Source organism: Melanerpes formicivorus, unplaced genomic scaffold (genome assembly GCF_026170545.1).
Source record: "Melanerpes formicivorus ecotype bairdi unplaced genomic scaffold, bMelFor1.0.p_v2 SCAF_93, whole genome shotgun sequence".
Classification (NCBI taxonomy): domain Eukaryota; kingdom Metazoa; phylum Chordata; class Aves; order Piciformes; family Picidae; genus Melanerpes; species Melanerpes formicivorus.
In genome coordinates, this window is record NW_027142445.1 from 2,208,521 (window position 1) to 2,223,195 (window position 14,675).

Here is a 14,675-nt window from a genome sequence, read left to right on the forward strand (position 1 = left end):
CTGGCCCTGCCAGGAGAGCAGAGCAGGCTGCTGGCTCAGGAGTGCTGCTGCCAGCAGCTGAACCTCTCCCTGCTCTCTGTGCACCTCCAGCTCTCCTCAGCTGCCCTGGAGCAGAGCTCCTTGGAGCCTGCCCCATCAGAGGAGGTCTTTCAGCACTCCCTCTCCCAGCAGCTCCACAAAAGGCTGCTGGCTCTGTGGAGCAAGGGCAGGGGCAGTGCTGGAGCACGGAGCTGTAACCTTTGCCCTCTGCAGGCTGCTGGCAATCTGCCTCTTGTGGGCAGCAGGAGTGCCCAGAGGTGGGAGATGCCCCATCCCTGGCACCACTCCTGGGGCAGTGCAGTGCTCAGCAGAAAGGTCTGCAGGCTTGTGGTGCCCAGACCCAGCCCTGGCAGCGCTGTGGCGGGCAAGGAGCAGCTGAACAAGAGGGGCAGAGGAGCTCTCCCTGGCCAGACAGGAGGGGAGTCCTCTGCTCAGGGCTTGGCTCCCCAAGCCCCCTCTGCAGAGGCTGCAGCAGGGGAAGCTGAGCTTGCAGCAAGCTGCCCGTGGGGGCAGGGCTCAGCTCCTGCTCCCAGCCTGGGCTCTCCTGCCCACACTGCCCTGCCAGACCTCCTGGGGGGGACCCCAGCCCAGCTCACCTCTTCCACGGGGCAAAACCTGACTCGCAGGTTGCACCACTGCCCGGGGGCCAGGACTCCAGCTGAGGGAAGCACCTCAAAGACGCCGGCCTTGGCCTTGGGCTCCTGCAGCAGCTTCCCACGCCTGCTGGCTGCCAAAGGCTTGTCCACCTGAGCACAGAAACCAGGGGCTGAGGTCTCCTTGCTCTGGCAGGACACAGCTGGCTTCCTGCAGTGCTGGCACTCCTGGCCTCAGAGCACCCAGCCCAATCAGGTGGGGCCAGCCCTGGCCTAGAACTGGTGGCCAAAGGCAGAGGCAGGCCAGGCAGCAGGGGAGGCTGCTCCTGACGAGAGGAGCAAGGGCTGAAGGTGGCAGAGAAGGGAAGCAGCAGCTGCTCAACAGGCCCAGGGCACCCTCCAAAGCCTCCTCAGCCCAGCTGGAGCCCAAGTGCTGAAGCAGCCAGAGGAGCAGAGGAGGCAAGAGAGAAGCAGGAAAGGCAGCCCAGAAGATGCAAGTGGCAGAGTGTCTGTGCTTTACCTTCTGAGCAGGCTCCTCCCTGCTGAGGAACCACTGACAGGGCACTGGCAGCTGGTTGTAGAGCCGAGTGGTCTCCTCCTGGCACTGCCCACACTGGAGAGGGGAGAAGTCCAGCCTGGCCCTGGAGAGGCAGAGGGAGGGCACAACCCCCCTGGCACGCAGGAGCAGACGAACCGTGGGGCCTCCTGTCACCTGGTGAGGCACAGAGCAGCCAGGTGAGCTCCAGCTGGCCTCTGCTGCTGGCCCCAGCCTGCCCCCGCAGGGGGTGAGGGCAGAGGGAGGGGAGGAGGCACAGGGCACCTGGATGGGCAGCAGCAGGGCCGCCTGGCCCAGCGGCAGGGTGGCACTCTGGGGCTCCAGGCACACGGTGAAGCTCCTGCTCTGGGAGCAGGGCAGCTGCTCCACGCGCTCCAGCTCCACGCTGAAGCCTTCAAGAGATGGACAGGAAGCAGCTGAGGCACAGGGGACAGCAGCTGGGGCACCAGCAGCCTAGGGCCACCTGAGTGTCCTGCCTGGCAGCCCTGGCAAGGACTCTGCCTCTCCAGAGCAGCTGCTGCTGCTCCTTCTCCCCCGGCACCGCTGCAGGCCCAAAGCTTGGCACAGCCAGAGCCCAGGCCCCAAGGGGGGAAAGGAAAAGGTTTCAGCTGAGGAGCTGCAGCAAGGCCAGGGAAGGACACTCAGACCTCTTCAAAGGAGAATTCCCAGCTAAGATTTGCCCATGCCCTGCTGCTGCCTAGAAACAACTGAGGGAGGCCTCTGGGCACCCTGCAGACACAGCAGGGCAGCGCTTGGTGCTGCTGCAGCCTTGCCTCAAGGGCCGCTCCAGAGGCCTGTCTGGATACAGCACAGCCCCTGCCAGGCTGTCTCCTCAGCCAGGGCTGAGCACAAGTGCCACGACCTCAGGAACTTCACACCAAGCAGCTCAGCAGCACCCAGGCTCCAGCTCCTTGCAACACAAGGCCAGAGAGCACCCAGAGAAGCTCAGCTGCTGCTGCTGGCAGCCAAGAGCAGAAGGTGCTGAGAGGTGCCCAAGGTGAGCAGCCCATCCAGCCCCTGCAGGGCAGAGTTAGGGCAGCCACAGGCAGGCCAGGCCCCTGGGCACTGCTGGCCAGCAGAACTCAGGCTCCAAAGCAGCAGGTCCCCAGCAGGACAAAGCTCCCCAAGAGCTCTCCGTGGCAGTGGCTCAGGCTGAGCTGCCACAGGCAGCTCTTGCAAGGCCACAGGAAGGGTCTCCAGCACTGCCTACCTGTGCCACACAGGAGCTGCCCAGGCACTTGGAAGGACACAGGGAAGTGCCCCAGGCTGGTGACCTTCACGCTGCGCCTGTGGATGCCACCCAGCCCCACGCAGCCAAAGTCCAGGATGTACTCAGGCAGCTCAGCTCTGCAAGGAGGAGGGAGGGCACTCCTGAGCCCACAGCCTGGCCACGTTGCCATGGCATGGGAGGTGCAACTCCAGGGCAACGACTCAGCTCAAGCCCCTGGAGCCCAACACCTGAGCAGCTGCTGCCAAGACTCTGGCCGGTGCCAGGGAAGGCAGGGCCCAGCTTCTAGCAGCTCCCAGGGGCACCTTCAAGCACAGCTGGCTGCCAGTGGGCACTGCCCACAGCTCCTGGGCCACTGCACACAAGTCCACTGCACCTCCACTGCTCTCAGTGCAGCTGCTGAGCCTGGCCTACAGCCCACCCCTGAAACTGCTTCAGGACCTTGTCAGCAGAGTTCTCCCTCCCCCTCCCCCCCAGGAAATCTTCACCACTCTGCACCCAGCTCTGTCCCCAGAGCCCCAGGGGCCGCAGCCACCAACCCCTGTGAGAGCCACAGGAAGGTCCTGTCCAGAGCCATCCCACTGGGAGAACACAGCCAGGATCTGTTCTGCACAGCACCTTCTGCCTGAGCTGGAGCCTGCTGCTCCCACTGCTCAGCATCAAGGAGCAGAGGGAAGGACCAAGCGACCTAGGGGAGCCCTGCAGTCCCACCAGCAGCCAAGGCCCCTGAGGGAGACTTTGCCAACCTGCCCTTCGGGTCAGATGTGGTCTGGTGGCACCAGGAAGCCAGCTCTGAGCTGCCTCTTTCAGGGCTGCCCAGCAGGGATGGTGTCTGGGCTGGCTGGAGGGGCCTCATGGTCTGCACTGGGTCCCCTCAGCTCTAGGCACAGAGCCCAGCATCTGTGGGGAGCTGAGAGCAGCTCCACAGCTCAGGGAAGCGAGGACACTCAGCTGCTCCCAGGCAGCAGGGCACAGCTCTCAGGAGCAAAGCCTTGCTGCTGGCCACAGCTGCTCCAGGCTCTGCAGAGCCCAGCAGCTCTCAGCAGCAGGGCTGCACTGCTGGCTGTCACCCCCAGAGCACCTGCAGACGGCCAGGGATGTCCTTACTCACTCGAGAAGCCTGCGGCGAGCAGGCAGCCTCAAGGCAGCTTCCTTTGGGGCGCTGCAGGCCACAGCTGCCTGCTGCTCCAGGATGTGCTCCTTGAGCAGGATGTCCTCCAGCTGCACCTGCAGCCCAGTGTCCAGCTGAGGCAAGGAAAGACAGGGACTGCTTAGCCAAGGGCCTTCCCAGGGCATGGGCTCAGCTCCCCAGGAGGCTCCCAGCCTGCTCTTGTTGGGAGGGCTGAGGGAGTCCTCCTGCCCCACTGCCTGGGACACCTCCAGCTCTCTTTGGCAGGACCTTGTCTCCAGAGCTACCAACTCCAGCCCCTTCAGCTGCCCAGGCACTGCAATCCAAGCTGATCTGGCCAGACACAGAGGGACAAGCCAGGGACCTGCCAGAGCTCCAGGCATTGGCCTGCCCCCAAGCAGTGCCAGAGCAGCCTGGAGCAAAGCCCTCTTGCCAAGGAGGCCAGGAGGAAGCTGCTGCTGCTGCCTCTTGGAGATGAGCAGCGAGATCACAGTCCCAGGGCTGGCTCAGGCTGCTGCTCTCTAGCTCTGCACACCTGGCAGAGCTTGGCTGGGGGGCAAGAAGCAGCCTAGAGATGGGGCCCCAGCAATTCATCCCCAGGAGCAGGGCCTGCAGGATTCCCCCCAGGCTGCCAGGAAGCTCCTCCAGCTCCAGCAGGGACAACTAGCAGAGCTGGAGAGCTGAGCTGATGATGTCCCAGCTAAGTGGGGCAGGGAGGGCCCACCTGTTAGCAGGGCACCCAGAAGCCTGCTGTGGGCTCCAAGGGGATCCATGGCACAAGGGGGAGAGGCTGGCAGGTGCCACACGGGGCAGCAGCTGTTCTCACCGTGGCGTCCGAGTCATCTGGGGGTGGTTCTGTGGCTGCAGCCTCCCCCAGGACATCTGCTCTCTCTCTCTCCTTGTCCTGGGCCAGCTCCCCTCTCAGCTCCCTGAGAATCTGCTCCCATCTCTTGTTTCCTGAGGGCAGAAACCCCCCCTCAGGTGGCAGCGTGGGCATCTCGGCTGGGCAGCCCCCTCCCCACAGCGCCTCTCCCAGCAACGCTCCTCCAGCAGCTCTGGGCAGTGGGAGCTGCTCCTCCTGCCTGCAGCCTGAGCTTCAGCCCTGCCCAGCTTCCTCCCCCAGAGCAGCAGCTCAGCCCCTGCCAGCTGCTGCCCATCCAAGCCTGCCCAAAGCCCTGCCTGCGTCTCGCCCAGCAGCTCGGCAGGGCTGCAGCAGGGAGTCTGCCGGGACACAGCCCCCAGGGACTGCCAGAGACTCAGGAAGCAACCAGTGCTGCTCTGAGAGCCCTGCAGCCTCCAGGCTTGGCTGTGGGAGATGGGGGAAGAGGCAGGGGAGCATCCTGAGGAGCAGCCAGGCAGTGCTTGCCTTGGATGTTCCTGGGCAGGTGCAGGCAGAGCCTGGGAAAGCTTCCCTCTCCTCTCAGGCAGATCTCCTCTGGTTGCAGGTGACCCACTTGGAGCTGGAAAGCCTTGCAGAAGAGCCCAGGCACTTCTGGCAGGTAAGAGACTTTCAGCACCTGCTGCTGGCCGGCTTCAAGGCAGCCCTGCAGGGAGAGGAGGGAGGGAATGCAGCAGAAAGGCTTGGCTGGAGTTGAGGCACAGCTGGCCTGGAGGGTCTGAAAGGCCTCTTCCAAGCCCAAGGATCCTGTGATTCCATCCCCCTCAGCAGAGGCAGCTCCCAGCCCTGGCTGCTGCTGGGGGATCTTCCTCTCCTCTTCTCTTTCTCCCCATTTGTTCCCTCCAAGCCCAGCCAGGGCAGTGCAGGCTGGCACAGGCACAGGCACAGTCCCTTGTGCTGCCCCCATCCTCACCGTGCTGGGCACCACCAGGGGCACGCCGGGCAGGGGGCTGCGGGCAGTGGCCGTGCCAGGGCTCAGCACCACGAAGGTGAAGGGCAGCTTCCCACTGTTCTGCAGGGTCACCTCTGCCTCCAGGAGCGAGTCCCACAGCTGCAGAGAGGACAGAGGAGCGGGCAGTTAGAGACAGGCCTGGCACTGGGCATCTCCTGCAGCTGGCACTGGCACAAGAGCCAAGGCAGGCAGCACAGCAGAGCAGCAGGAGAGGAGGGCACTTGGCTCTGCCAGCTTCACCTGGGGACCCCCAGCCACAAGGGAGCTCTGGGCCCTGCACAGGAGCTGAGCTTTGGGGCACCCTGCAGAGGGACAGCACCAAGCATGAGAGCAGAGAGCAGCCAAGTGCCTTGAGGAGGACTTAGCATAGAAGGGGCCAGGCTGGCAGGGAGCTCCAGAGCTCAGCCAGTCCATCCTGCCCCCAGGCAGCAGGGAGCTCCAGAGCTCAGCCAGTCCATCCTGCCCCCAGGCAGCAGGGAGCTCCAGAGCTCAGCCAGTCCATCCTGCCCCCAGGCAGCAGGGAGCTCCAGAGCTCAGCCAGTCCATCCTGCCCCCAGGCAGCAGGGACCTCCCCGCTCAGACTTCCCAGCTCGGGTGGGGTGGGGATGGCCATTCCAGAGCAGCTTGGAAGCAGAATGCATCACTCCAAGGTGGTGCTTCCAAGGCCTGGAGCCAGCACAGCAGCTAGCCCTAGGGCTCAGTGGGCAGCCCCCAGCAGAGAGGGCTCCAGACAAGGAGAAGCCTGCGCTACCTGCAGCCCAAAGTCCAGCTCCGTGGTGTCCAGGTGGTAGCTGAGGAGCGAGGCCTCCCCACGCAGCCTGAGCTCGTAGCTGGGGCCTCCCTGCACCCTGCAGAGGGCCCTGGCACAGGCCACAACGTTGGGGTGGCCAAAGAAGCTGAAGGTGACCTGCTGGCTCTGGCCTGGCTGCAGCAGCCCGTAGAGTGGCAGCACATCGAACACCTGGGGAGGAGAGGGGGAGAGGCTGAGCAGGGGAGAGGCTGAGCAGGGGAGAGGCTGAGCAGGGGAGAGGCTGAGCAGGGGAGAGGCTGAGCGGGGGGAGGGGCTGAGTGGGGGGAGAGGCTGAGCAGGGGAGAGGCTGAGTGGGGGGAGAGGCTGAGCACTTGGATTGGGAAGAACTTAATCAATGCACCACACTAAAGTCATTTGGGAGGGATCCTGGCAGCAAGAAATTCTCTCTGCTGCACAACTTGGCTTTCCAACCTTCCTCACTGGCTGGAGGATCACACCAGGTGCTAAGCTGAGAGGCCTTGCAGCCAGGGGGGCCTCCAGCCCAGCTCCCCTGACTCCTGCTGCTCCTCACTCTCTGATCTGCACTCTGCTGTCTCTCCAGATGCTACAGCAGAAGCCACTGGCAAATGTCCTCTCCAGCACTTGCTTAGTGACAGGGTGAAGAAGATGTGCAGCTTGTGGCCAACAGGCCAGGGGACATTCTCCTGCCCCTCTCCTCTGTCCTGGGGAGGCTACCTCTGGAGTCCTGGCTCCAGTGCTGGGCTCCCCACTTCCAGAGAGACAGGGAGCTGCTGGAGAGGGTCCAGTGGAGGCTGCAGAGCTGCTGAGGGGCCTGGAGCAGCTCTGTGAGGAGCCCTGGGGCTGAGAGCCTGGAGAAGAGCAGCCCCAGAGGGGAGCTGAGCAATGCTCAGCAAGAGACAAAGGAGCTGTGGGGGGCAAGAGGCTGGGGCCAGGCTCTTGCCAGTGGTGCCCAGGGACAGGAGAATGGGCAGTGGGCACAAAGTGGAGCCCAGGAGGTTGCATGTGAAGAGGAGGAGAAAGTTGTTTGGTGTGAGGGTGCTGGAGGCCTGGAGCAGGCTGCCCAGAGAGGTTGTGGAGTCTCCTGGTGTGGAGAGCTTCCAACCCCCCCTGAGCACTGTGCTGCTGGGCAAGCTGCTGTGGGTGCCCTGCTGGAGCAGGGGCTTGGACTGATGATGCCCAGAGGTCCCTTCCAACCCCTCCATGCTGGGGTGCTGTGAATGCCCCCAGAGCTGCTGCACAAGGAGTGTTTTGGCTCAGCCCTACACCATGTCCTGCATGGCCTCTCCATGCCCAGCTGCCTGGAGGGATGTGAGGCCACTCTGTGAGCAGTGCTGAGGGCCAGCAGTGGCAGTCCCAGCTGTGGAACTGCTTCTCCCACTGCAAGGCTGGAAGCCAGGCAGCTTCCCACTTACCTCCTCCAATCCCAGCCTGTGGGGCTCTGTCTCCTTCAGCTTCATCAGCTGCCTCATCCCAGCTGGGCTGGGAGCTCCCACAGCACCTTCCAGGGCCCCCTCCTGCTGCACAGCACCTTCCAGGGCCCCCTCCTGCTGCACAGCACCTTCCAGGGCACCTTCCAGGGCCCCCTCCTGCTGCATGGCACCGGACAGCAGCTGCAAAGCAAGCACCAAGGGCTGCAGTGAGCAAGTGGCTGCTCTGGGTGAGAGCACTCTGCTGCAGGCTCCAGCACCTCCTCAAGCCAGGGGCAGCTGAGATGGCAGCTGGGAGCAAATCAAGTCTGGCTATGGCCATGGCATCTGCTGAGTGTGGCTCCAAGGCCAGCCCCAGGTCAGGCCTGGGCTCCATCCTCACCTCCTACACACAAGCTTGCAGGAGCCTGGCAGAGAGCCCAAGGGGGCAGCTGGCACCCTGGTGCCAGTCCAGCTCTGCTCCCTCCTGCCCAAAGAACATGTTGAGAAGCTCCTGCCTGGACAGCTTAGGTTCTCCAGGACCAAAGCAGGGACACAGCTGCCCCTGAGACTCCCCAGCACAGGCAAAGGAGGACTGAGGGAGGGCTTGGCCCAGCTCTCCAGTTTCAGGTGGTGCTTTGGTTTCATTCCATGCCCTGATGGCTGCTGGAGAGCTGAGGAGCTCCACCAGGTCATTATTCTCCAGACACCCTCCTGAAGAAGGCAGCTGAGATGTTTTCCTGCCCTGCAGCAGCTGGCAGCTTGTCTTTAACCTCAGAGGTGCCAGCTTGCAAAGGGAGCCTTGGCTCTGGCCTTCTGAGCCCTGTTTCTGAGAGAGGCTTCTGGGCTTGCTCCTCCAGCTCCAGAGGCTCTGCTGCTTCAGGAAGCTCAGAAGTGCTTTGTGCTGGGGCCTGGCCACCAGCAGGCTCTGCAGGAACGCTGCTGGGACAGCCTTGGGCCTAAGCAGAGCTACATCTCCCTGGCAGACAAAGCACTGGGCAGGGCTGAGTCTCCCCTTGGGTCAGGTCCCTTCCTGAGCCCTGACAGCTCTGGGGCCGTCTCTGCCATCCCAGCCCTTGGCTAAGGCCAGGATGTGCCAATGGCTGGGGCTGAGCAGGTGGCCCCTGGGGATCAGGGCTTGGCACAGAAGGAAGCTCAAAGCCTTCCCAGCAGCATGCAGGTAAAAGCCTCATTTGACACTGGGAAACAACCCAGCCCAAACTCTCCAGAGGCCAGGAGGAGCTGAGGGAGGCCTCCCCCAGCCAGACTGTCCTGTTTGTCCCTCCCCAGCAGCCCTGTGTCCAGCTGCTGGCCCTGCTGCCCTTCCTGCTCTCAGGGGGCCGCGGGGCCATGAGAAGGGAGGTTGGCAGCAGCAGGGCTCTGGGGGCAAGCTGGGAGGTGTCCCAGGAAAGCTACCTCTGCTTCCAGGCAGTCCTGGGCATCTGCTGGCTCCTGGGCAGGGTCCCCCACTGCCCCCAGGGCTTGGGCTGGCTCCTCCACACCCCCATGGCCGGAGCTGCTCCCTGCAGAGGCCGAGCGCTGCCCGCAGGCTCTCTCCTCCTGCGCTGCTGGGGCCGGGAGGCTGCACCTGGAACAGAAGCTCCCTGTGAGCAGGGACTGCAGGGGCAGGCAGGGGAGACTGCCCCAGCAGCTCCTGGCTGGCCACTGCTGCTCTGAGCTCAGCACTGGCTCTGGCCCAGCAGCTCCAGCCCAGGATGGAGCAGGGCCAGGCTCTGGGCTGCCCAGCTTGGCACAGGGGCAGTGCAGGCACCTGGCTGCTGGCAGACAGGGCAGAGGCCAGGGCTGGGGGCCAGGAAGGGCACCAGGAAGGGCAACCAGACACACACTGTGCAAAAAGGGAGACTGAGAAGCAAAGGGGCAGAGCCCAGCAGAGACCTTCTGGTGGCCTTGCAGCACTCCCAGTGCCCTACAAGGAAGCTGGGGACAGCCTTGGGAGCAGGGCTTGGTGTGCCAGGCCCAGGGTGGGGGGAGGCTTGAGCTCAGAGATTCAGAGCAGACACAAGGCAGACATTTGGGATGCTGAGGAGAGGGAGACACTGGCCCAGGGTGCCTGAGGAGGGGGGAGATGCCCCATCCCTGGCACCACTCCAGGTCAGGGGAAGGTGGAAGGAAAAGAAGCTACCAGCCAGGTTGCAGCCAGGAAGCGATGGAGCCCTCAGCCTCTGTCCTGTCCCTGCAGCAGCCCCAGGAGCTGAGGCTTTGTCTCTAAAGAGACAAGGTGAGAGCAGGGGCTGAGGGCCCTGGGCTGTGCAGCCTGCAGAAGAGCAAGCCCAGAAGGGATCTTCTGAGTGCTGGGCAAGAGCTCAAGGGCAGGGGGCAAGAGGATGCCTGTGGTTTGGCAGCAGCAGAGCAGCTGTGCTTGGGGGGACAGAGGAGTGGCCTCTGCTTGCCTGAAGGTGGAGGCTCTTGGAGCAGGGGCTGGGTGCCAGGCAGGCTTCACCTCTGAGCAGCCAATCCAGCCCCCACACAGCCAAAGTTTCTCCTCCTGCTCAGATGGAAGCCCCAGGGGGCAGCAGGCTCCGTGCCCTGGCACTGGGCACCAGGCACTGGCCCCAGCCTCCTGCCCCCATCCTTCAGCTCCTGCTGAGCATTGCTCAGCTGCCCTCTGGGGCTGCTCTTCTCCAGGCTCAACAGCCCCAGGGCTCTCAGCCTTTGCTCCTCCCAGAGCTGCTCCAGGCCCCTCAGCAGCTTTGCAGCCTCCCTGGGACTCTCTCCAGGAGGTCCCTGGCTCTCCCGAGCTGGGGAGCCAGCACTGGACAGCGTCCTGGGGGCAGTTCCTGTGTCGGTTCTTAGGACTGCAATGAGAAGAGGTGGGGCTGGCAGGGAAGGCAGAGAGCTCCCAGTTTGTATCTGCTTGTCCCAGGGCCCAAGCAGGGCTTTGGAGCTCCAGAGAGAAAGCAGGACTGGGGGGCATGGGCTCCAGGAGAAGTGCTGCCAGTGTCTCAGAGGCTGGCTTGCAGAGCAGTGTCTCCTGCCCAGCATCACAGTGCTGCAGGACTCCTGTGCCCTGAGCAGCCAGCCTGAGCTCAGCTGGAGGGCTTGTTCCTGTTCCCACCAGGGCAAGGGGAAAGCAATTGGCCAGAGCCCAGGGAAAGCACCTTGGTCTCTGCAAAGCACAAGCAGGACAGCAGGAAGGAGAAGAGCTGCAAGGAGAGGGCAGAGGTGGCCATACCTCAGCTGGCTGCCCTGGCTGTCTGGCAGCAGCTGCCAGCAGTAGGAGACAGGCAGCTGGCTGCAGTTGCTCATCTCCAGGCTCTGCACAGCTCCAGTGCCATTGAGGATGCAGCCAAAGTCCACAGCCATGCTCTGGAAGTGCAGGTTGGGGCAGCAGACTTCTCCCCGCAGCAGGACCTGCTCCTGGTGAGGGTGCTCCAGGAACTGGATCCTCAGAGCCTGCTCCACTTGCCAGGAGTGCAAACCCTCTTCATGAGCAGGGTTAAAGCTGATGCAGAGCTGAAGCTCCTGCCCTGCCTCCAGCTTCATGGGCTGCAAGGAGAGGAAGAGCATCCAGCAGCCGTGGGATGCCGTCCCCAGGGCTCAGGGCATGAACCATGGCAGTGCCCAAGTGTGGCTCCAGCAGGGCCTGCCTGTGCCAGCCCCACCCCACTGCTGGCCCAGCCCCCCTCAGGCTGCAGCAGAGGCACCAAAGCCCCCCCCAGAGCAGCACCCTGGCACCAAGGCTGTTTGCCCTGCTCCTCCCAGCACTGCAGCCTGGCCCTGGCAGGGCTGGCACCGGCAGGGCACAGGAGTGGTGCCCATGCCCACATCACCACCTGTCTGGCAGAGCCTGTGCCCAGCCCCTGCCACTGACACAGGGGGCAGGCAGGGGCTGGAGGAGCATCCTCAGCCCTCTCAGAGGCAGGGCTGCCCTTGAAGGGAGCAAGCTGCTCCTGAGGAGCAGACAGAGAGCTGAGGCTGGCTGCTGGGATGGCTTCCAGGAGGCAGCTTGACTCGCTGGCTTGCCCAGAAGGGGCTGGAGCCCTTCCCTGCATCTCTTAGAGCCAGGACTCTGAGAGGAAGCTGCAGCAAGGAGCCAAGCAAGCCACAGGGCAAGAGGAAAGGGCCTCAAGTCACACCAGGGGAGCTTCACTTTGGCCATGAGGAACAAGTTCTTCCTCAAAGGCTGTCAAGGCCTGGCCCAGGCTGCCCAGGGCAGTGGTGGACTCCCCATCCCATGGCAGAGTCCTGGGGATCTGGTGCTGAGGGCCATGCTTTAGTGGTGAGCTGGCAGTGAGGAGTTCCCAGTTGGCCTTCTTGAGCTGAAAGGTCTCTTCCCACCCAAAGCATCCCATGGCTCTCTTCCCCATTCAGAGGGTATCTTCTTCCCTCCAGCAGCTCATTTCCAACCCGATTTAGCTCAGGCCAGCCCTCTGCTGACTCCACAGAAGCCAAGTCTCTCCTGGAGGCCCTCCCAAGAGCAGCACAGCAGCACAGCCCTCCCTCTTCCCACTCCAGCAGCAGCAAGGCCCAGGGCTGCTCACCTGAGCATCTGCAGGCAGGGGCTGCTGCTCCACGTCGCAGATGGAGAAGGGCTGCCCTAAGGCCAGGACCATGCTGAGTGGCAGGGGGCAGATGTTCTTCAGAGCAAGAGGCTGGGCCAGGGGAGTTAGGACATCCCCTGCTTGCTGCAGCCACAGGAGAGAAGCATCAAGCAACCTCAAGTGCCCAGGCACCTCCTTCCCCTTCTGATGCCTTTCCAAGCCTTCAGCCCCCACAGCTCAGCACAGCTCCTCTGGACTCTTTGGGTTTGTTTCTGCCCTTCTGGAAGGGCTTTCTCTAAGCACAGCACAGCTGCTGCTGGCTGCAAACCACAGCACTGCCCAGGGGCCAGGGGCACAGCCTCATGGGCCAGGCAGGGAAGGGGACCCCGAGAGGAGGCAGCTGCTGCCAAAAGATCAAGCCCAGAGTGTGAGCCCAGAGCATCTGACTCCAGTGGTGTGTCCTCTCTTGGGGACAGCAGCACAAGAGGAGTTCCAGTCACCTAGCTTGCACCCCTTGCAACCTTTCCAGCTCCAGGAGCCTCCTCAAAGCAGGGCTGCTGGGCAGGAGGCAGGGGAGGGCCTGCAGCAGCCTAAGGTTGGCTTTGACCAGGCACAGCCAGCCAGCACCCTCCAGGCACCTGCTGCCCCTGCTACAGTGACAAGATGCTGAGGGGCATCTGCCTGAGGAGCAAAGGCTGAGAGGCCTGGGGCTGCTGAGCCTGGAGAAGAGCAGCCCCAGAGGGCAGCTGAGCAATGCTCAGCAGGAGCCAAAGGGACCAGGGGGTGGGGCCAGACTCTTCTCAGTGGTGCTACACCAAGGAGGGCAGAGTCGAGCTGCTGAGGCTGTTCCCAGCCCCAGGGGAGCCAGGAAGGACCTCAGTGCTAATGGCCAAAGCTTGGTCCTGCTGCAGTCATCAGCCAAAGCCCTGGGGACTGGGAGCAGCTCTTTCCCCTCCTGCTTGCAAGCCCAGCACAGGCAGCCCACAGCTTCCAGCCAGCAGCCAGGGCTTCAGTGCCAGGATGCCAGCCAGAGGCTCACCTTCTCCACGTGGAAAGAGATTGCTGTGGAGGACATCTGCAGGGCAGGAGCAACGAACTGGCAGCTGAGCTCCACCTGCAGGATCTGTCTCCTCCTGGCCTCGCCGCCCACCGCGGCCTGGCACAGCAGCTGCTCCCTCACCGCCTGCAGGGAGAAGCCACAGGGCACAGGGGGGCTGCCAGCAGGGGGCCAGGAGACAGCCTGCAGCTGCCAGCCACGGCCCTGCCACTGCCCTCAAGTCACACTCACTGCTCCCTCTTTGCCCCTGCCCTCCACAGCCTCTGCTGCAGCCCAGTTCTGCTGAGCTCCAGAGGCCATCCTGCTGCAGCCAACAGCCACACAAAGCTCTGGGCAGGTCTGTGCTGCCTGGGACAAGCCCTGCCCCAAAGGATTCTGCCCTGGCTGTGCACAGCGCTGCAGAAAGCTGGAGGAGCTGCTGGGATGGAACTGGAGCTAGTCTCAAGCTGTGCCAGGGGAGGGTCAGGCTGGCTGGTAGGAAGAAGTTCTTCCCAGAGAGGGAATTGGCCTCTGGAATGTGCTGCCCGGGGAGGTGGTGGAGTCACCGCCCCTGGAGGTCTCCAGGGAAAGCCTGGAGGAGGCTCTCAGTGCCAGGCTCTGGTGGATTGGACAGGGCTGGGTGATAGGTTGGACTGGGTGATCCTGGGGGTCTCTGCCAAGCTGGTTGATGCTGTGACTGCAGGACAAGCCCCAGGGGAGGTGATCTGATGGGGAAGGCTCAGCCCTCGGGAGGGAGCTCACCTGGGGAGTGCTGGAGAAGGCTTCCAGCATCACCTCCATCGTCTGGCCTGGCCTCAGCTCCATAACCTTGGGCCGGAGCTGAAACACAGGGCAGGCAGCTGCGAGGCTCTGGGGGGGAGCTCTGGCCTCGGTGCTGCTGAGGGCAGGGAGCTGTCCGCGCTGGGCAGGCAGGGAGCAGCCTCCTAGGGTCCAGTAGAGGCGCTGGGAGCGGCGGCCTCGGTTGGTGACCTGGAAGCTGTAGCAGCAGGGAGCCAGGCTGCAAGAGGAGCAGAGATGGCCAAGGTGAGCAGAGCTGCTGCTGCCCAGCGCTCCCCCAGCTGGTGCCGCTGCCGTCTGACCACACAGCTGGCAGTGCAACCCCCTCGGAAAGGCTGAGCCGGCTCAAAGCTTCAGCAGGAGCCAGCCCTTGCCTGGCCCTGAGCTTCTCCCCTCCCAGCAGCTGCTCTGTTTGCAGCCAGCCAGGAAGAGCTTCCTGCAGAGCTGTCCCGACGGGGCACAGCCGAGCCCAGCCCCGGCTGCCCCAGAGCCCTTCCTCCTTGCCGCAGGCCCGGAGCGGCAGCGGCAGGGAGAGGACAGAGGCTCCGCACGGAGCTGGCTCCGGCCTCGCCGGCGGCACCAAGGCAGCAGCAGAGCTGCTGGGCAGGGCCCTGGCCGCTCCCCGCTGTGCTGCTGCTGCTGCTGCTGCTGCTCAGGAGCTCCTCGGCTCCGTCTCAGCTCGCTGCTCTGCCGCTGCTCCGCTTTGTTTCCAGCGGCAGTTCCAGAGAGGGGGGGTGGGAAACCCTTCCCTTTCCCCCCTTGCTTC

General features: G+C 63.8%; 1 protein-coding gene across 1 annotated transcript in view; it reads right to left on the reverse strand.

The window, feature by feature from the left end:
• The window catches only part of LOC137455233 (hydrocephalus-inducing protein homolog), a 60,322-nt gene that overhangs the window by 25,321 nt on the left and 20,326 nt on the right, over positions 1-14,675 (reverse strand). The window contains exons 19-32 of the mRNA XM_068165854.1: positions 13,874-14,129; positions 13,115-13,258; positions 12,076-12,219; positions 10,767-11,080; positions 7,580-7,646; positions 6,147-6,356; positions 5,357-5,494; positions 4,912-5,089; positions 4,372-4,502; positions 3,528-3,661; positions 2,399-2,535; positions 1,453-1,580; positions 1,153-1,344; positions 636-785 (exon numbers count right to left, since the gene is read on the reverse strand). Coding sequence (XP_068021955.1) covers positions 636-785; positions 1,153-1,344; positions 1,453-1,580; positions 2,399-2,535; positions 3,528-3,661; positions 4,372-4,502; positions 4,912-5,089; positions 5,357-5,494; positions 6,147-6,356; positions 7,580-7,646; positions 10,767-11,080; positions 12,076-12,219; positions 13,115-13,258; positions 13,874-14,129 — 2,323 coding nt within the window. The remainder of the gene's footprint in view (positions 1-635; positions 786-1,152; positions 1,345-1,452; positions 1,581-2,398; positions 2,536-3,527; positions 3,662-4,371; positions 4,503-4,911; positions 5,090-5,356; positions 5,495-6,146; positions 6,357-7,579; positions 7,647-10,766; positions 11,081-12,075; positions 12,220-13,114; positions 13,259-13,873; positions 14,130-14,675) is intronic.